Source organism: Cervus elaphus, chromosome 26, assembly GCF_910594005.1.
Source record: "Cervus elaphus chromosome 26, mCerEla1.1, whole genome shotgun sequence".
NCBI lineage: Eukaryota > Metazoa > Chordata > Mammalia > Artiodactyla > Cervidae > Cervus > Cervus elaphus.
The window spans coordinates 45105915-45127846 of record NC_057840.1 but is presented as its reverse complement, the minus strand read 5'-3'; the positions used below and the strand labels follow the sequence as shown (position 1 = coordinate 45127846).

Here is a 21932-nt window from a genome sequence, read left to right as displayed (position 1 = left end):
ACTGGTCCATCACCCCTTCTCATTTTGGAAAAACTAGTCTTATATAAGTGTAACTCGATGAGGCAAAATCAGTGAGATCTTGCATTGAGAGTGTGGAACAGCAGCTGGTGGCTCAGAGCGCCAGCCCTGCGGGAAGCACCAGTCAGACTCCTCGCGCAGACGCTGTGCGTGCAGCAGAGAGGAGCTCTGGGGAAAGGAGCAGGCGTGGGGCCACAGGACAGAGCGTTAACAGAAAGGAAAACGTAAACAGGTTACAGGTTACATGTTATTTTAAAAATGCTTCAAGAAATGTGCAACAGAAACAAGCCTCTCAGAAACAGTTCTATTGTATGATTCTGACCTATAATACTTTTTACAATGATTTAGAGATAAACGGAAAACATGTACAATAAAATGTATTTGCTCATGAAACAAAATGCACCTGAGTGCATGCACACACACAGATAACATACAGAGCACTGTGGCTTTTTTTAATTGAACAATGAATTTTCAAGTTTCAATCTTAGTGTCCAGGTTCATTAAAAACTTTCAAATTTTTATAAATCAATATTAATGCTGGGGAAAAAAATAACTTTAAAAGATCAAAGTCCTAAAAGTCAACAGCATGCACGCAGCACCAAAGTCATGTACAATTCAAGAAAAAAGAACTCAAATTCTGTCTGGTAAAACAAAGGGGCAGCGCGGAAACAGTGTGTCCACATTGACTGGTCGTGTTAGAACAGCTGCTGCTCTAGTCCTTCATCCAGCAGTCAATGGGCTGAAATATCAGGCATGACTGGCATTTCAATCCACTCTATAAAAAAAAGGCGTCAGTAATGTCTTTTTCAAGCACACCACTTTTTGTTTATGTAAAACTGAGAGTTTACAGCATGATCTTAATTTTTGCCTCAATTGTGATTCTAATTCAGTGAGACTTGGTATTACTTATCAATTCCATAATGTACTACTGAAACTAAGAACGTCTCTTATCTTTAATATTAACTAGGACTTCAAAAGAGAAAAATTGAAGAAACCTGAAGAATGCAACTATTTATCTGGTCCCTTTTATATTTTAAGTGACCACAAATATCAGAAAACACACATCAGGTTTAAAATGTCTCAAAAGACTTTCACACAAAAATTGAAAATGTAGCCAACAAATAAATTTCCGACACAAAAGCAATCTAAAAACTGGCTGGTGGAGCTGATGAAGGGGTAGGCCTATGAGTGGGATCTAACACTCAAGAATGACCTCGGTGATGTCAAAAGTGAAAAGTATTTTCTGTTTAAAATGTTCATTGCAAATTTACCCAACCAAAGTGACCGTCAGTCACCAAAGTGCATCTGAATAAATTTCAGGTACAATTATTTAAAGGGGGAACCCTTATAAGAGGCTGAAATAAAATTTAGTTTTCAGTCTTTCCAGTGGAAGCTTGTCTTGCCTCTCTAAAATGGATATATCATTTCAAAGTCTGGGGTAGCAAAAGTGATGAAGAAAAATGCTGTTAACCATACAACTTACCTAATACACCACTAGGTTCAATAGGATACTCAAGGATTGATGTAGCTGGTGCCAACGTGTAGGGGTATTCGTAGGGTGTGTAGATTAACCCAGCCTCGGGCCCTGGAGGAACTATTGCAGCAGTAGGGTGAGGAGTTCCGTTTGGCATGACAGCGGTCTGTATCTGTCTGATCAAAGGCATTATGGTAGGGCCAGCCGGCGTCGGAGTGCGCAGGGCGGCTGGTGGGAGCACGGGCGCGGGCCCAGTGATAATCCTTGGAGCAGCCTGGGCTGTCGCTGCAAGAGAAAAGGCAAGGGCTGCTACAGTAAGCAAAGAAATTCAGAAGGAAGTGCAGAGACAGCAGTGTAAAACACGGAAAATGAGAGGGGAGGAGGAAAAAGGGAAAAGCAGAAAAGAAGAAAAATAAAAGGGAAATCATTAGTACATGCGCTGATCACACAAAAATGCCAAAGCACACCAATCAAATGCAAAACAGCTTCCCCTTTCCCAATGTGATTAAGAATAAATGTGCAAAATTTAAAAAGCCACTGGGGGGAAAAAAAGAATGAGACCATTAAAATAGGTTATATTTACTTCATATATTTGGTATGTCTATATTTTTAAGATCTCATGAGACTAAAGGTGCATGCAGAAGCACAAGAAAACACTTGCATTAAAAGATGTTAAAAATACTCTGTAATTAGAGTCCACAGAAATACAGTTTTAGTATATTTCTAAAGAGTAGCTTCAGTTTCAAATGAAGGAAAGAATAATTTTCATTGTATTAACTTAGCCAAATAACCAAGTTATTAATTTCCTACATTTGTAGTGATTAACTTTTTCATAGAAAACACAAAAAAATGTCACAATCCTAAACACATGACTATTAATGATATACTCATTTTCATGAGTAAATTAAAGCCAACCATTTACAAAAAGTAACCACTCTAAACACACTACGGTGCCTATATTTTGGAAAGCTGGCTATGTCTTTAAAATTCTATACCTGTAATTTAAATGATATTATGTTCATATGAATGATGAATAAAACTTAGATTGTCTCAAAATATAAATTTCACATTACTTCATTTTAAATATGAAAAAGCAATCCTCTTACAGTTTATGAAAGCATGCGCAATACACATCAAGAGGAAAACGGCATTAAAAGCAGTGCCATCTACTGCTCTCTGTGAACTCACGTATGAAATCAATACAGGAAAAATACCGGAGGAAAAACGTGCAAGCGAGGTGAAAGAACAGAATTCAACAGAAGAATCACTGCATTCATGTATATTCCAAATTAGCTTTTAGTTTTTAGAAAAAACTTCTTTGCATAAAGATAACAAAATAAACCAGAAGTCTTAAATCTGTAGTTAACAAAAAATTTTTTGAAACTCTTGAATTCAGAAGCTAAAATTTCATCAACAGAATAAAACAAAAGCTTATAAACTCAAAACTTAGACATGCTGGCATAAAATAAAATCAAGGGAGTGCCCTCATTCTTGAAAACAGTAGAAATGGAACAGTGAGGCCCATATCAAGGGACAATTATTTCAACTCTTCACTTTAACTGTTCATGTACTGTGCTGCCAAAAGGAGAGGGGGTTTGTGGACAAAACAGCTGAGACAGCTGTAAGCTCTGATCTTACGTGATTTAATGTTGGCATCTCTGTAGGTGCCGTTGAGAATCGCAAGCTCCATCAGCTGCATCTTCTTCAGACTGTCTTCTCCCTCTGCCTATACATGGAAAAGACAAGAGCACTAAGGGCCTGAAACAGTCCATATCCATTACAGCCCTATCTATGCAAAAACCATAAAATAAGTATCATGTGATTACAGCCACTGGTTTCAATCAGGAAACAAAGATCCGGGAAACAAACAGTGAGTGAGTAAGCGCTCAGTCACTCAGTCGTGTCTGACTCTTTGCGACCCCAAGGACTGCAGCCCGCCAGGCTCCTCTGTCCATGGGATTCTCCAGGCAAGAAAGCTGGAGTGGGTTGCCATTTCCTTCTCCAGGGGGGACAAAAGGTGCTACATGCTAAAGCCCATTCAGTGATGGGATATTAACACACAAGACGCTCGCAACTGCCACCAGCTATGTTTCTATTTGGACACTTCTTATGTAAGCTACACTGATGAATTAACAATCTCTTAAAAACCTTTACTTTTAAATGGAATCAATGAAAATGTTAGGTAAATTAAATATAGTATAGTCTCTACGTTTAAGTCTTCATTAAAAGACAAAAAACGAAAACAAACTGATATTTTAAACATGTAAGATTCAACTGTGGTATTCAGGTCAGGAAATTTTGCTTAATTCTCCAAAAGAGGAAAATTTAACAAAATCATAAACATAAGAATTTCTAAAAATCTGGTTTACATTCTGGTTTCTTATCCCAAAATCCCTTTCTCCCCTCAATTAGCAAATGCTATCAATTCTAAAGCAAATGAGTCTTTAAGATCATCTGATACCTTGTCCAAGTCATGAAAAACTTCACAGCGAAAAGGAGCACTACTAAAATATTAATATTAATAAGTATACACCAGGCAAAAACCAGGGATGTCTCTGACATCACACTGTTAGGCCATTTCCTTGACCTTGGACTTGCCCCACCCTCCTCACTTACTGCTATCACTTTTGCTCTCAGCATTATTGGTTTATTACCAAAACTACTATAATGTGTTAAGAGTATCTGTTCTCCAATCAATCTATGCACAATGGCCAGTTAACCGCCCAAATCACAACTTCCATTCTAATGTTTCTTGACAGGCTCATGTCTTAAGAACCTTGTAGTCTCTTACTAGCTAAAAAAAAAAAAAAATAATACATTTAAGCTATTTATGGTCTGATCCCAAAAATCTTCTCAAGTTAAATCAATGAATCTCCTACTATTTGTTACCTTATGGCATAAACCAAACCACATCACTTCCTGTTATTCATCTCTGTGCCTCCTCCTGTTGCCTCCATCTTGAATGCTTCTCTGCACTCCACGTTACCACCCATCCCTCTTCCCAAATCCTACTTTATCCTTGCAGACTTCAACCTAAATGCTACCTTCTCAGAGGGTCATCCCTAGAGCATATGTTTCTGCTTTGTGTTAAAGTTTGTTGTATACCACAACTACCAAGAAACAAGCAAGTTCCCTGAGTACAAAATAGTTCTCATTTATCACTGCCTATCTTCCTTATCCACCTCATCTCCCCAAGTCATTTGCTAGGAGTTATTTTTAAATGATCACTATGAGATATCTTTATTTAGAAATCTCAAATGTTTAAATCCTACAGAATAAACTTAAGCCACAGAAAAATGAGGTTCACCCATGAAGAAGTGGTAGAAATGGAACTATGTGCTGCTCACATATTTTACACATTATACTGCCAGGACTTAACATTTTAAAAGGAAAGAAACCCAATGATACGTTTTTCTGATGTAACGTTGGTCCTTCTTGACAAGAAAGGAGCAGTTAACAAACTTCTCAGCCCTTTCCTGTTATACAAAACTCTGTCCCTGGCACTGTGACAGCAAATAGGGTACCATAATTTGTAATAAAAAGAACTGCTAAGTGGGTTTTTAACAAACTACAAAAAAAGTTTCTTAAGACAAGTGAAAACGTCATGAAGACCACACTTAGCGTGCCACTGCTGACTTTTCAGAAACCTACTTGCAGTCACAGAAAGTGAAGAAGATACTTGCACTCTGTGGAACTACTATTCCTGATTCCTATGAATGTGCACAGATGAAAAAAAAAAAAGTAATAGTATGATTCACTTGAAAGATACAACAATTACTTGCAAAGAAAAATAAGTAAGCATTATCACTGGAAGAGAAGAATTAGAAATATACTATGATAAAACTCCTTTAACTTGTCCACTGAAAGCTAATAATACTGAAAATTAAAACTTGTTTCCAATTTAAACCTAATTAAAAGACACATGCTCCTTAGAAGAAAAGCTATGACAAATCTAGACAGTGTATTCAAAAGCAGAGACCACTTTGCTGACAAAGGTCTATACAGCCAAAGCTATGATTTTTCCAGTAGGCATGTACAGATATGAGAGCTGGACCATAAAGAAGGGTGAGTGTCAAAGAACTGATGCTTTCAAACTGTGGTGCTGGAGGAGACTGCTGAGAGTCCCCTGGACATCAAGGAGACCAAACCAGTCTATTCTAAACGGAATAAACCCTGAATATTCAATGGAAGGAGTGATGCTGAAGCTGAAGTTCCAATACTTTAGAACCTGATGCGAACAGCCAACTCATTGGAAAAGACCCTGATGCTGGGAAAGATTGAGGGCAGGAGGAGAAGGGGGTGACACAGGACGAGATGGTTGGAGGGACATGACTCAATGGACATGAGTATGAGCAAGCTCCAGGAGTTGGTGATGGACAGGGAGGCCTGGTGTGCTGCAGTCCATGGGGTCGCACAGAGTGGGACATGACTGAGTGACTGAACAACAGGAAAAGAATACTAAAAGAAGTATATAAACTATACCTTATTTAAATAGAAAGAAAGATAGTAAGTATACCTTCAGTCATCTTCCATAGTGAAAAAGTGGTATGTATTTGAAAATGTCCAAAAATTAAGCAGAAACAAAGATGAAAGAAATGAAAGAAATGATGAATCACAATGCCTCATACACAGCACTGTACAAAGAAGAGGTGCTTGAACACATGTTTTCACTGAACAGTTTCTTTTGGGTAACAATATAACCATACTCATTAGCTGGTGATGCAATGTCAAACTTGGGAGAAAGACAAAGGAAAAGATGATGGAAGATGCACACATGTGTGCATGTGGAGGGCATGCACATACAGGTGTGTGCATGCACGTCTGCAGGGTGTAGGAAACAAAACAATCAGCAGAGAATGAAAACCAGTGCAGCGCCGCCTTCACCCGGTGGTGTCGGCCACGTGGACCACGGTGACACAGCCGCTGGAGGCCGCTGACACAAGTGACAAATTACGGTACATACTGCATCGCCTCACGTGGGGCAGGCTCCCCCCACATCTCCTGGCAGAACAGTCCAGAAAGCAGCCTCTCCTGCATCCTCAGCACTCCCATACACTCTGCACTCACAGAACATGATGCTCTGGGTCTCAAGACATGACTGGATACTTGGGTGCTCTAGTTTTGGGGTACTGTGAATAAAGCTGCAATGAAAATTCTTGTACAAGGCCTTTTTTGGGTAAACCAAAGTTTTCAATTCTCTTGGATAATTACCTAGAAGTGGAATTGCTGGGTCATGGGATAAATGTATTTTGCATGGAAAACATTATATAAAGATTACTTGAACTCAGTAGGATAAAAACAGACTATAAACACGCTCTCTGAACTTTGTGGGTTCTGCAATTAAGGATGACAAATTATGGGTCTATACAAATTTATATAACTTACGTATATATTACTTAACATACAGCTATGTTATCAGCTATATATAACAGCTATGTTAAAGTGCTAGAAATAGTTCATGGTTAATATTAGATCAGAGTAACATTTTAAAGTAGAACAATTTATACACTGTTCTATCTTATTAGAATTAGATATTAAATTCTCATCATCTAAGCATTTATGTTTCATAACAGATCTATGGCACTGGTGTTTCATTATCCCCAAAGCTCAGAAAAGTTAGGTAGCTTACCAAATGTCACAATGCAAAACCGGCTTTCAACCGAAGTACCTGATCCAAAGTCCTCATTATACCTTCTGCAATGTAATTTATGGTGACTTCAAGTGGACGTATCTTTTGAATTCATCAAAGAATTCACATAGAAAAATGAATGTAATGTAATTAATTATAACAGAGAGCTAAAACAAATATGTGAATATTTCCAACTAATTAAAATGTCAACTAGCACAATAATTTGAACTACTGCCTGTAATAGAAGCCCAAACTTTCTAGCTTAGCACTCAAGGCGCTGAGTCACTTCTAAAAGCAGCCCTATGTGCAAATGTTTCGCACTGGTCGAAATCATCTGCCCACTCTCTACGAGAGTATACTCCGTGCGTTTCTGCCTCTAAGTGAGGTGAGACCTGGTCTAGAAGCATGCTGTGTATGCCTCTTCTTACAGCCCAGGCAGATCACTGGCCTCTCTAGAGTTTAGCCTTTTCCAAACACTTCTAAATTCATGCTACTCCTTTTGGGGTGATCAATCACATACAGCCACAAGGAAGAAGGTATCTCTTGTATTTTTTCTTTTTTTTTTTTTTAGGAAATTTCATGACTTGTAGCTATGAATCAACGAACAGCCAATAAGCCAGTCTTCTTTTAGCCTGCAATGCCTCACAAAAATGAATCTTCTCAATACATTTTAGAAAATTGATTCTTACTTTTCTATAAACTTGAAATAATGAGTAGGTTTTCCAAGCATTAAATAAAAAGTACATAACTTAATTCACTTGTAGAATAAGACTGAACAAGTAATAAAGAGAACGAGTGACAAAGTTATGAAGAATTAATACCAATCATTACCTGCATCTGCTCCTGTCAGCTAAAAAGTCTGACAAAGAACCTGACCAACTTAAATTTAAATAGAGGGCTTTACTCAGGGCTGTGACATAACAGTGCCTGTCTTGAAAGGCTTGCTTTGGTATTTTGTGAATGGACTGTTTGGGGCTCAAGTATGATTAGAGAGACCCAGCCATCAGCTTTAACCCAGCCCAGGTGACAGAGGAACTGGGTGGGTGGGGGTGGGGGGAGGTAACAACACTGACAGAAAAGTAAGTTAGATCGACAGGGCTTGATGACTGACTGGAGAGAGTGGGTGAGGGAAAAGGAGACATTAAAGAATGACACTTAGGTTTAAAAGCGAAGGGATATGGAATCAAAAGTTCTGTTTGGAGATAGGAAGCTTGAAACGCTTAAACACCCCAGGGGAGATATCAAGAAGACGGCGAATACAAATCTGAGATCTACTTTTTAACTTAGCATATAAAGAGCTAGTAGAAAAATTACCTCTCACTCCATCTTCAGAGTATTTTTCTCCAAGATGATACAGAACTATTAAATTTCAAGCTGAGCTGCTATATGCTTCCAAAGGCTGGGTCTAGGACTCTACACAGTCCTGTGTCTCCCAGGCCAGCTGGTAAGTTAGATGCTCACAACTGAGACACCCCGAGGGGCGTCACAGGGAGACTGAAGTGCTGGCTGCGGGCAGAAGGGGCGCCCCTCCCGTGCCAGCTGTTCTCAGCCCGCACCTCGCTGGGGGCAGCTCCACCCAGGCTCCAGGGCCCCTCCCCTGCACTTCTAGAACAGCCCCACTGAGCAGCCCCAGCCCGCAGCCACAACCAGGGCAGGCACTCTTGTGAGCTACTGAGCTCCTGCACCAGCCAAGGGGCACCGCTCTGTCAGAGATTCTGCCTCTGCACAGAACTTTCTCCAGTTCTGTGATGGTAGTATGGTAATAACAGTACCATTCTCTCTTATCTCCCAGTCCTGGGATAATAGTCAATTCCTAGAGCTTCTAAAACTGTATTACACTCTATCTCCTTTCTCCTTTTTTAGTTTTCAACACCCATTTAACAAATTACTTTATTCTCTCAGTTGAAAAAGCTAGTGTGGTTTGTTTTCCAGATGAAGAGGAGGCTCCCCAGCACTACTTCACAGAATCTGAATTACCCTGTCTGACACTTATGGTCACATCAGCGTCCTTTCCTTTTTTATGTCACCAACTTTATTTTGTATCAAAAATTTAAGCAGATGATCTGCTAACTATTTCTTAAAGATTATTTTAAGGCTCCCTAATTCCATGTCCTTCCTTTTCCCAGTGTTCAGTTAACAGAGGCAACTGAGCACCTGCTAGGATGCAGACACTCTGCTAGCCAGTCCAACACAGCAAAAGAATGACGTTCACAAACAGAAGCACATTAGAGAAATTTCTAAAATCATAACAGAAACTCAATATCAAAGAGAGTTCACCTGGGTACAGCCTGATTGTCTTTTACAAAGCAAGCCCTTAGTCCAAGTAAGGGCAAAAAAGACTGTTCCTGTGAAAAATTTGTGGGTCAAAATGTTAAGACACAGTAAGGGAGGAAAAATCCTAGCATATATTTTTCTATTTCCCCTTTATTACATTCTCTCATTTAAGCACAATCCCTGGTTTAGCAGCAACCACTTGGGAACACTGATAAAGCAAAGTAAGACACTGAGAGAGCATGAGGCGTATTTTATTTCATCAGAAAAGCTTAAAGCACTCAAACACTCACTGACAAAGACATATACACAAAGCTTCGTAAACTATTACATAAGACTAACAAATACTTTTGTCTTGGGATAATACGTTGTTTTTTTTTGACAAGCTATAGATTCATCTAAAAGTCCTGACAACTTCAGAAAAGCCATGTCTCATTAGAAAGCATTTATTCCTTTCTATATGAAATACTGTATAATTTGAAATATTACTTTTTATAGTAAGCTTAACATAAATGACAACCTTTTGAAAGATTTCTGTGATCCACAACTCAGGCAACATACTAGTATCAGTAGAGCCACACCTTACAGGAAGAAAAAAAACAAACCCAAAACCCGAAGGTTAACTGTATGTTAGGTGGACTTTATCAAACTATATGTTTGGTGCTGTAGAAGAAAAGATGGCTACAAACTGTGAACTTAAAGAGAGCCTTATTCTATAGCAGAAGGCAAAGAGCGGGAACCTGAAAACGGTGGTCTGAAAATCTGCTTGCTGTGAGAAGAAGTAGGAAGCGCTACTTGCAGAAGAAGTAGGAAGCGCTACAGTGTGACAGAGGCTGACACGAGCGTGTAATGGAGACCAGGTGAACAAGTGTGGGCAAGGATCACAACTCACCGTAACGATCCGATGGTGGCTACAGGCTGCCCAGAATACACACAACGGTACAGTGACAAAATCTGCCACTCAGTTTTAATCATCTACAGGAATTCTTTCAAGTAACCCATTTTTTACTAGGAGATATTCATCCTATTTCTGAGTCATCAACCACAGTCTAATGACCTCAATGAGAGCAGATGCAGAAAGCCACATGGTCCTTCAGCAACCTGAAGTCACCACTACCAGTTTTCCTTATATTCAAAATACTAAATATTTTTGGATATAGTCATTATGGTGAGGTCCTTAATTCTGGTTGATTCCCACCTTAACGTTTCTCCTTTGCTGCTTCATAAGGTATACCTTCATCATACACAGTTGACTAGAACTCTGAACCTAATTAAGGCCAGAGGAAAACAGAGCAAGGACAGGAGAGACAGGTGAGCTTCCGCAAATGCCATGCAGCAGCACCTGACCTCTCGGAGGCACGGCAGCCGCAAAGGCAGCGAAGGCGGTCAGGTCGCCTTTTGCACTATGATTGTGTTTCAGCTTATGGAGACACTGAACAGTTTTCCTTGGTCAGAAAAAATAATTAAGTTAACTGGTTCATTTTTTGAAGATTTATTTCCCCTGAAATTTGAGTAACCTTTTCTATTTTAAGTGTTTATAGAGAATTTAACCTTTGTTATCTTGCTTAAGCCTCTTAATTACTCCATAAGGTATATAAGACAGCTGTTATCTCTTTCACTGGCTGCACTTTAGGGCAAAATTAAACAAAAGATAGGAACTATGTAAATAAAGCACTGGAATACTTCTTACACTCAGCCATCCAAAGAAAGTGAGGAAACAGGGTTGGCTGTAGTCACACCTGAAGATTCAAATAATAATAAATAAAAACTTGGAAACAACACATTCCTCTTAGAATGAAAAATATTTCACTTCTGAAGTAATTTGCAAATACTCTACTTCCTAAGTGGAAACTTATAAAGCAATTTAAAAACCTCATTTTAAAGTAGGCATGAGACAAATCGGGGAAAAGCAAGGGGATTCTCGAAAAACATCTACTTCAGCTTCACTGATTACGTGAAAGCCTTTGTGTGGATCACAACAAACTGTGGAAAATTCTTAAAGAGATGGTAATACTAGACCACCTTACCTGTCTCCTGAGAAACCTGTATGCAGGTCAAAAAAGTAACAGTAGGATGGGACATGGAACAACAAATTGGTTCAAAACTGAGAAAGGAGTTTATCAAGGCTGTATACTGTCACCCTGCTTATTCAACTTATATGCAGACTGCATCATGTGAAATGCCGGGCTGGATGAAGCAAAAGCTAGAATAAAGATTGCCAGGAGATATCAACCACACTTCAGATATGCAACTGATACCATTCTAGTGGTAGAAAGCGAAGAGGAACTAAATAGCCTCCTAATGAAGGTGAAACAGGAGAGTGAAAAAGCTGGCTTAAAACTTAACACTCATAAAATTAAGATCATGGCATCTGGTCCCATCGTTTAAGGGCAAAGAGATGGGGAAAAAGTGGAAGCTGTGACAGATTTTATTTACTTGGGCTCCAAAATCTCTGGGAACAGTGACTGAAGCCATGAAATTAAAAGGTCCTTCCTTGTTCCTTGGAAGAAAAGCGATGACAAACCTAGATTGCATATTAAAAAGCAGAGACATCACTTTGACGACAAAGTTCCATATAATCAAGGCTATGGTTTTTCCAGTAGTCATGTATGGTTCAGTTTAGTTGTGTCCAACTCTCTGCGACCCCATGGACTGCAGCACATGAGGCTTCCCTGTCCATCACCAACTCCTGGAGCTTCCTCAAACTCATGTCCATTGAGTCAATGATGCCATCCAACCATCTCATCCTCTGTCATCCCCTTCTCCTCCTGCCCTCAATCTTTACTAGCATCAGGGTCTTTTCCAATGAGTCGGTTCTTCGCATCAGTGGAGGTTCAGCTTCAGCATCTGTCCTTCCAACAAATATTCAGGAGTGATTTCCTTTAGGGTGGACTGGTTTGATCACCTTGCAGTCCAAGGAACTCTCAAGAGTCTTCTCCAACACCACAGTTCAAAAGCATCAATGTTTCCATGCTCAGCTTTCTTAAGGGTTCAACTCTCACATCCGTACATACTGGAAAAACCATAGCTTTGACTAGATGGACCTTTGTTGGCAAAGTAATGTCTCTGCTTTTTAATATGCTGTCTAGGTTTGTCATAGCTTTTCTTCGAAGGAGCAAATGTCTTTTGATTTCATGGCTATAGTCACTGTCATGTGCAGAGCTGGACCATAAATAAGGGCTACTGCTGAAGAACTGCAGTGTTGGAGAAGACTCTTGAGAGTCCCTTGGACAGCGAGGTCAAATCGGTCAACCCTAAAGGAAATGAACCCTGAATATTCATTGGAAAGACTGATGCTGAAGCTGAAGCTCCAACAGTGTGGCCACCTGATGCAAGAGCTGACTCACTGGAAAAGACTCTGATGCTGCAAAAGATTGAAGGTAAAGAAGAGGGCGACAGGATGAAATGGTTGGATGGCATCACTGACACAATGGACACTAGTTGAGCAAACTCTAGGAGATGGTGAAGGACAGGGAAGTCTAGCATGCTGTGGTCCACGGGGTCACAAAGAGTTGGACACGACTTAGTGACTGAACAACAATAAATTCACTCTGCTTAAGCAAGCTGATTATGCACAGTCATTTTGGGTTTGGGCTCTTCCATTTTGGATTTGGCTGCTATTCTGAGGTGTTTTATGGATAGTAAGAATCACACCGTATCCAATAATGAACCCATAAATTAGTAACATAAAATTACTAATAGAAACAAAACTGAAAAGTAGTGGAAAAAAATGATAAATGCTGGAAAGCATTATAAGAACCCAGGAGTTATTTTCTTCAAAGAGCAGACAGATCTTACTATAAGTCACAGATGACAGCTGTGTGCTGTGACCTAATGCTGTCAGTTGCTCAGTTGTGTCCGACTCTTTGTGACCCCAGGAACTGGAGCCTGCCAGGCTCCTCTGTCCCTGGAATTTTCCCGACAAGAATACGGAGTGGGCTAACATTTCCTACTCCAGGGAATCTTCCCACCGCAGTGATCGAACCTGCACCTCTTGTATCTGCTGCACGGGCAGGTAGATTCTCTACCACTAGCAGCACCTGGGAACCCCAAGGGCCTGGATGAATGTTTAAACTGTACATATGGAGAAGACTCTTGAGAGTCCCTTTGACTTCAAGGAGATCAAACCAGTCAATCCTAAAGGAAATGAGTCTTGAATATTCACTGGAAGGACAGATGCTGAAGCTGAAACTCTGATACTCTGGCCACCTGACGCAAAGAACTGACTCACTGGAAAAGACCCTGATGCTGGGAAAGACTGAAGGCAGGAGATGAAGGGGAAGACAGAAGATGAGATGATTGGATGGCATCACGGACTCAATGGACATGAGTTTAAGCAAGCTTGGGGAATTAGTGATGGACAGGGAAACCTGGTGTGATGCAGCCCATGGGTTTGCAAAGAGTCAGACACAACTGAGTGACTGAATGAACTGTAGTATCAACAGGAGCACCTGGAAGGGAACAGATCTGCTCAGGTTGCCAAGGAATTCCCTATGACACCTGATGAGTTTGTCAAGGAAGGGAGGCACCAACTTCCCTCCCAGTCCAGTGGTTAGGACTCTATGCTTCCACTGCAGAGGGAACAGGTTCCATTCCTGGTGTGGGAACTAAGATCCTGCATGCCACATGGAGCACACAAAAACAAAACAAACAAACAAAAAAAAAAACAAAAAGGGAAGAAAGGCATCTGCTTCATAGATTGCTTTCCATACACATTGAACTGATGTATTTTGAAGAAAGTACCAATGATATTCCACCAAGGAAGGCAAAAACAGTAATATCTGAAGCAAGATCATGACTCTATTTAGTAGGATATACCCAAGAACTGCACACAGAAAACACTGAAATGATTGAGACTTAGGAACAAGTTGACTCAGGCATTGTCTTTTCAAATTTGGGTTTCCCTGGTGGCTCAGCAGTAAAGAATCTGCCAGCAATGCAGCAGACCTGGGTTAGATCCCTGGGTCAGGAAGATCCCCTGGAGAAGGGAACAAGAATCCACTCCAGTATTCCTGACTGGAGAATTCCATGGACAGAGGAGCCTAGTGGGCTACAGTCCATGGGGTCACAAAGAGTCAGACAAAATCTAGGTGCTTCTATATCACTTTAAAATTACCCATAATCTACTACTACAGGACACCACCATTATTATCCCTATGTAGGTTTCACTATGAATGGAATTTTTCCTTTTATATTTGCTATTCAATTTTATATCCTACTATTTTTATGAAATATCCCACCAAAATTTTTTATAGTTCTTGAAATTCTAAAATAAAATTTTATTCATTACATAAATGTTTACTGAAACACTATCTCCTGGATAGTTTTTACCTAACAAATAGTTTGCCCTCGAGAAAACTGGTGGTGGGGGTGGGGTTGGAGGAGCCGGGAAAGGAGCCGGAAACATAAAATTAAGCAATTAAAACAAACTGACACTAAGGACTTTCCAGAAACACAGTGCAAGAGTGCTGAACTAAGTCTGGGTTGGTGATGAACAGGGGAGGGAAGGCTGTGGGGTATTAATACACAATTTGAGACTCAAAGGATGAGTAAGAGTTAAAGAGAAAGAATGAAGTTGGTTCTGAAAAAAAGAACATGTTCAAAAATTTAGAATCAAGAGTATGAAATAAATAATGAAGCTGGTAAGGTAATAACAGTTTGCAAGTCATGCTCAAGCAATTGGACGTACTCGTTGGAATAATTAGAAGTCATTCAAGTGTTTTAACCTAAGGATAGTCATGATTAGGTTTCTATTTTAGAAGCATCACTTTAGCTTCAGTAAGGAGAATATTTGGAAAAATACAGCATAAAGATTAAGAGGCAATTACAGGTTCCTAACCCAGGCAACACATAATGATGTCTGAATTGAGAGAACTCCAGTGGGGATGCAGAGCTAAGAATAGAGGTGAGAGATGGTGAGAGGATAAACCAGCCATGTGTGTGTCAGGCGGCACTGAACGGTTCCCCGCGGCTCAGCATGAGCCTTCTGTTTCATGAGGAACACTGTTATAAACTGCTCTCCTGATTGCGGATTATTTCTTTTGGATAAATACTATGAAGATGAACTGCATTTATTTACTCCCCACTTCATCCCAGAAGATGCACACATCTTCCTAAACAGTGTCCTAAACAGGCTTTTCCAGTGTACATGGTCACACAAAAGTATGGGAGAGGGAACTCTGCTGCAACTTGAGGGAGTACCAGAGATCTAGCCCAGGAGAGAAAGCAGGAAAGATAAGAGTCATGTGCTACTAAGAGGCAGAAAACAGAAGCTGGTGATAAAGTAGATGGGAAGGAGGCGGTCTGGAGGTAAACAGAGGTGAAGCTGAAAGACATCTGACTTCCAGGCAACTAATGCCATCCACACAGAGAACACAATGGAGCAATCACTGTGTGAGGAGGACAGGGAATGATGTGATTTTAGGTTTGGACATGTTATGTTTGAGATGCTTATATGTCATCCACAGGGAGGTGCTGAAAACACTGGTGATCCGGAGTTGAAGATCAAAAGCATAATAAAAAATGATCACCATGACAGTGGTCCTCGGAGACACGGTTGCTGATGAGACTGCCCAAGAAGAACACATTGGAGAGATCACTCTAGAAAGTATTCACTTTTAGTGAGAGCATGACATTTCTAAAAACAACTATATCGAGTGATCAAAAAGATAACCAGGAAACTAATTAGTTCTGTCCTATTCTCATGTACATTACTAAATCTAGACCTTTCTGGTTTTGAGCCTGGTAAATAGCAGTTTCTCAACATAAGTTTGTGAAATGAATTGCTTTGACAGCCATTGAGTTTTTAATATAAAAAAATTATAACAAGTATGTTGTAATCCCACGGATGCTAAATTCAATAATCAAGGAATTTTATTTAAACAGAGCATACTGTCATCCTTACAGAATTTATAAAACAGTATCACAAAGTAAGTGAATTCACGAATCTGCTAACTTACTTGGAGATACTATATTAGATAAAGATGTTTAATAAAAAAACTGATGCCATGTCAGTTTAATGGTGTAACTTATAGAAAACAATTCAATTTATATTTGATTTTAATATACTTAAATGATTTTAATGCATATTAAAGATTTTTTCTACAAAGGCATTAAAAATTAAGAGAATAAGAAACAAAACACACCCACTTAAATAATCCTGCAATATAAATATAGGCTTCAGAGAAATTCCCATAAAGGAGAAATCTTGTTAAAAAGTATCACTTTTGAAATTAAATTTTCAAAATTTAGTTACCAAAAATACAGCAGGCAATTCAAGCCATAAAATGAGCTACGAAGTAAATTTATCTGAAACAATCTTAATACTAAAATGCTCATCTGCATCACCAATATACTTCTTAAATCTCACAATGGTAGCTACCTCAATTTTACTTACAAATATTGTAACACTAAAACATTTGAAATGTTGTCAAGAAAAATTGAGTATAAGGATCAAAAAAATAAGAGCAAGTAAATAAAATACAGGGTGCTTGGCTTTCTTAACATTTTTGCCAATTCAATTTCAGTGTACATTAGTACAGAGTGAATGGATTATAAATGCTTCACCTATATAAAAGGAACATGATGCTACTTACCAACCATCAGAAGGGCATGCAAACAAATTAAAGGGATGTATGAAAATAATTGAACTAAAGAAGACACACTGAGACGTTACTCACCTATTTTTCTATTAAATAATTTAAATTCTTTAATAAAATATACTTTATATTAGTTTTAGAGATCTGTGTAGAATATCATACATTTAATAGGGATATTTAACAGATAAAAAACTAAAGTGCATTATCCCAGTCAGTGAGTGGCATATTTAATTGTGGAATAAAAACATTAATATTTAAAAATAAATGGGTTCAAACAAGTGTAAAATGTTACATAGGAGATTCAACAGGCAAATTCTGAGGGATGCATGGAATAAGAGATTAAAATGGAAGGACTTTCTATATAAACTGCAAAAATATTTCTTAGACAGTAAACATACATTGCCCTATTACTTTAAGCCTAGAATCCCTTGTTTTAAAAGTTACAAGCTATCTAAACAGTCAACTCCCACAGAATCTGTACTTAGAAAAGCTATCCCTCAACAAATCCTTCTAAGAACAAAAAGGAGGCTGGTTCTTCAGTGTTTATTTATGAGACCTTGTACATAAGACACATTTTATTATCATCACCTAGAAGCTTCATTAAAAGTAAAGCTTCAAGTCTGAGGAAAAGTCCCTCTGTTTAAAGAGCCTGACCCCACTGCCAGACAACATTAAGGCTGGATGGGGAGTAGAGAGAGCTCAATGATAGTGACTGAAGTCTTAAAATCTACACTTTGTCATACTTTCTTAATTTAATCTGTTTGTATGGACTGTATGACCTGCCTCCTGAGAAATCTGTATGCATGTCAAGAAGCAACAGTTAGAACTGGATATGGAACAACAGATTGGTTCCAAATTGGGAAAGGAGTACGTCAAGGCTGTATATTGTCACCTTGCTTATTTAACTTATATGCAGAGTACATCATGAGACACGCTGGAGAGCTGGATAAAGCACAAGCTGGAATCAAGATTGCCAGGAGAAATATCAATAACTTCAGATATGCAGATCAACACCACACTTAGAGCAGAAAGCAAAGAACTATTAAAGAGCCTCTTGATGAAAGTGAAAGAGGAAAGTAAAAAGTTGGTTTAAAACCCAACATGCAGAAAACTAAGATCATGGCATCTGGTCCCATCACTTCATTCATGGCAAATAGATGGGGGAAACAGTGGAAAACAATGACAGACTTCATTTTTTTGGGCTCCAAAATCACTGCAGATGGTTACTGCAGCCATGAGATTAAAAGAGGCTTACTCCTTGGAAGAAAAGTTATGACCAACCTAGACAGCATATTAAATAGCAGAGACATTACTTTGTCAACAAAGGTCTGTCTAGTCAAAGCTATGGTTTCTCCAGTAGTCAGGTATGGATGTGACAGTTGGACTATAAAGAAAGCTGAGTGCTGAAGAACTGATGCTTTTAAAACTGTGGTGTTGGAAAGGACTCTTCAGAGTCCCTTGGACTGCAAGGAGATACAACCAGTCAGTCCTAAAGGAAATCAGCCATGAATATTCATTGGAAGGACTGATGCTAAAGCTCAAACTCCAATACTTTGGCCACCTGATGAGAAGAACTGACTCACTGGAAAATATCCTGAAGCTGGGAAAGACTGAGGGCAGGAGGAGAAGGGGACAACAGAGGATGAGATGGTTGGATGGCATCACGGACTCAATGGACATGAGTTTGAGCAAGCTCCGCGAGCTGGTGATGGACAGGGAGGCCTGGCATGTTGCAGTTCATGGGGTCGTAAAGAGCTGGACACAACTGAGGAACTGAACTGATAGACTGCTATCTATCCAAAGATACAGCGCTTTAATTATTTGTGAAGACTAGCTGGAACAATGTTCCTGTAGCTGGTCTAATGCAGAATAAACAAACAGCACAGCTAACATTGTGGGTGGGGCATACAGGGAAACTGATGTAAAATTCTATTAAAATGTACTCAGTAGTTCCACTCTGCAAAAAAAAAAAAAAAAAAAAAAAAAATCAGCACATTTCAATTCCTGAAAGAACTTTTCTCTCACCATGTTTATCAAGAAGTATACACCAACTCCCATCAGAGAACCTTACACTTAGCCTGTATCATGTCATGGCACTCTGATTCCAGGATTTCTAGGACTTCTATGATGGTCTTTGTATTCGAACTTTAAATGAGATTTTTCAGGAAGTCTTAGTTATCATTGGGTCTAGTTTAATTAAGGTTTAACAACAATCTCAGAAACACAAAGTCAGATTCAGATGACTACTTTGATATATTAATACAATTTATACCTTTAGTAAAGGTTAAACTATAAAATTCATTTATTATACTTTAAAAATATTTATTTTATACTTTCTCATCTGAATTGAACAATCATTATGTGTAACTTGCATCTACAATTTCAGGCCATGAAGGTTATTTAGCAGCAACCAATTTTTCCCTTTCCTTACAAAACTATCATCTTGTGGCTTGAAAATGTTAACAGACGTCCCCTGACCACCCAGAAGAGCTTATGAATAAGTCTCACATTTTAAATACCTAAATTTCACTGAATGTTTCTTCTGGAGAGCAGATATAAAGCACCAAATGCAAAAACTATCACTATTACTGATACCTTGAGGATGAATGAGGTTATACAAGCTTAGAGTAATATTCATCACCTGAGGCGTTTAAGGCAGCATTTCCTCACTAAAAAGTCATTACACTAAAACCCAGATCTGTGAGAGACAGGGAAAGACAAAGCTCTCTCTGCAAGTTATTTACATGCAACCTAAATAATTCTATTTACGAGTATGAGTACCTCATCTGTTTTCCGAAAAGCTTTAAAATCTTCATCTTTGTGAGACAAATATGACAAGTGTAAAGAGCAAAAAATTAATCTTATATTAATGTTTATTAAAACAAAACACTTAATAGCATTACTTGAAGATATATTTAACTTAGGAAGACAAACTTCTGTTTACAATTATCACATTTTTCCCCAGAGATCTGGAACAAAATATCTTTCCTTCAATTTGTTTACTGTACTGTATTCAGTGAAAATACAAGCCTTAATAATCGGATCATGCACATGGCAGCATGGATCAGCTTATTCTCATGAAGAATATAAAAAGCTATCAGCCTTCTACACAGTCCTGCCTATATAAGAGGAAGCAAGGGCTGGTTCCTTTCAAGCCTGTAATTTATGAGTTTATTCAAACCCGCCAAATTGTTTTACGTAAACGCCTCTCACATTTAAAAATTCCCATGGCAACTCATTTAGTTTGGCAGACAGGAAGACCCAAAATCAATCCTTTTATCCTGCAGCTAAACCATGACAATGGTAACTCTGCTCTGACACTCTGAAGAGACTGCTAATTGCTGGACTCTGGGTCCCGAGACAGATCTCCCATTCCGATTAACACGGCTGTGCAAGGCAGCGAGCAGCAGCAACACCCTCCATGCATGAGACGCTCTCTCCCGTTACAGCTCTGTCAAGGGGCCAGTGCATGACAGCTGGATCTTTTAATCCTTCTTTCCCAATAACATGAGAAGGAGGCCAACGATACCACAGACTTCAATTATTGATCCTTTGGTCACGAACTAAATTCAGGGCCATCAGTTCATTAACAATTCAGTTTAAAACTTGCACTCCAAGAACGGACTGTGCTATCTCCAAAGTCATCACCTCTCTAGAATTTTATTTAGTTTTATTCATCTTTTAGTGCTACATGTGAGCTTTTGGTTTTCTTGATTTTCTCTATTTGTTCCTTTTCTGTTTCACTGATCTCTGCTTTTTCATATTCTTTCTACTTGATTTGTTTTCAACTTGATTTTCACAGCTTCTTAAAGGTGGACTATTAGTGACTTATGACCTTTCTTTTATACTTTTTGAGACCTTTTATTTATGCTAAAAATATTTTCTCTGAATAATGCTTTAACTGCATCCCAAATATAATATTATGTGGTATTTTTATTATCATTCACTTCACAGTATCTCCTATTTTTTCTCATGATTTCTTCTTTGACCTATGAGTTATTTCTGATGCGTCCCAATATTTGGAACTTTTAAATTTATCTTATTGGGACTGATTGGTAACTGAATTCTGTTTCCAAAAAATGCTTTCTGTTAAGCATTTTTTTATTATTTTATTAACTTATTTATTTATATTATTTTATTATAATAATTTTATTATTATAAAATAATTATTATTTATTATATTATATATATTTATTATATATAGCTATTATATCATTATAATTATTTTATATTTATATATAAATATAAAATATATATTTATATAATATATATTTATATATAATTACTTTATTATAATTATTTTTTTATTTATATTATTTATTATTTATTTTATTTTATATAAGCATTTTGATTCTCTCTGAATTAGTTAGACAACATTTTTTAAAATTCCATCATCTTGTATCGGTGAATATCCCTTTTACACTTAAAAAGCACATGTGTTCTGTGGTAGTTTATGTGTTTTATAAATATCATTTAGATGAAGCGAGTGAAAGTTGCTCAGTCATGTCAGACTCTTTGTGACTCCATGGACTGTATAGTCCATGGAATTCTCCAGGCCAGAATACTGGAGTGGGTAGCCTCTCCCTTCTTCAGGGGATCTTCCCAACCCAGGGATCGAATCCAGGTCTTCCACATTGCAGGCAAATTCTTTACCAGCTGAGCCACAAGGGAAGCCCAAGAATACTGGAGTGGGTAGCCTATCCCTTCTTCAGGGGATCTTCCCGACCCGGGAATCGAACTGGGGTCTCCTGCACTGCAGGCGGATTCTTTACCAACTGAGCTATCAGGGAAGCCCCATTTATATGAAGGTGGTAGATAATGTTCAGGTCTTCTTTCCCATTTTTCCCCTGAATTACTGAAAGGTGTGTAAAGATCTCCATTCACTGTAATAATATGTGTGTATACTAGCATGTTCTCCTTGAAGGCACTGAAATGGCAGTTT

At 38.5% G+C, this 21932-nt stretch overlaps 1 protein-coding gene across 7 annotated transcripts in view; it reads right to left on the bottom strand.

Annotated features, from left to right (window-relative positions):
• QKI (QKI, KH domain containing RNA binding) overlaps positions 1–21932 on the bottom strand; it is a 142359-nt gene that overhangs the window by 11422 nt on the left and 109005 nt on the right. For 3 of the 7 annotated variants that reach the window (XR_006337952.1, XM_043888195.1, XM_043888193.1), the window contains exons 5-6: positions 3131–3218; positions 1502–1801 (exon numbers count right to left, since the gene is read on the bottom strand). Coding sequence is in view for 6 of the 7 variants with exons in the window: in XM_043888195.1 (XP_043744130.1) it covers positions 1502–1801; positions 3131–3218 (388 nt within the window). In the remaining variant the exon portion in view is untranslated. Of the gene's footprint in view, positions 1–251; positions 794–1501; positions 1802–3130; positions 3219–21932 lie in introns of those variants that run through there. The other 4 variants (XM_043888196.1, XM_043888194.1, XM_043888191.1 and 1 more) reach the window with 4 other exon arrangements.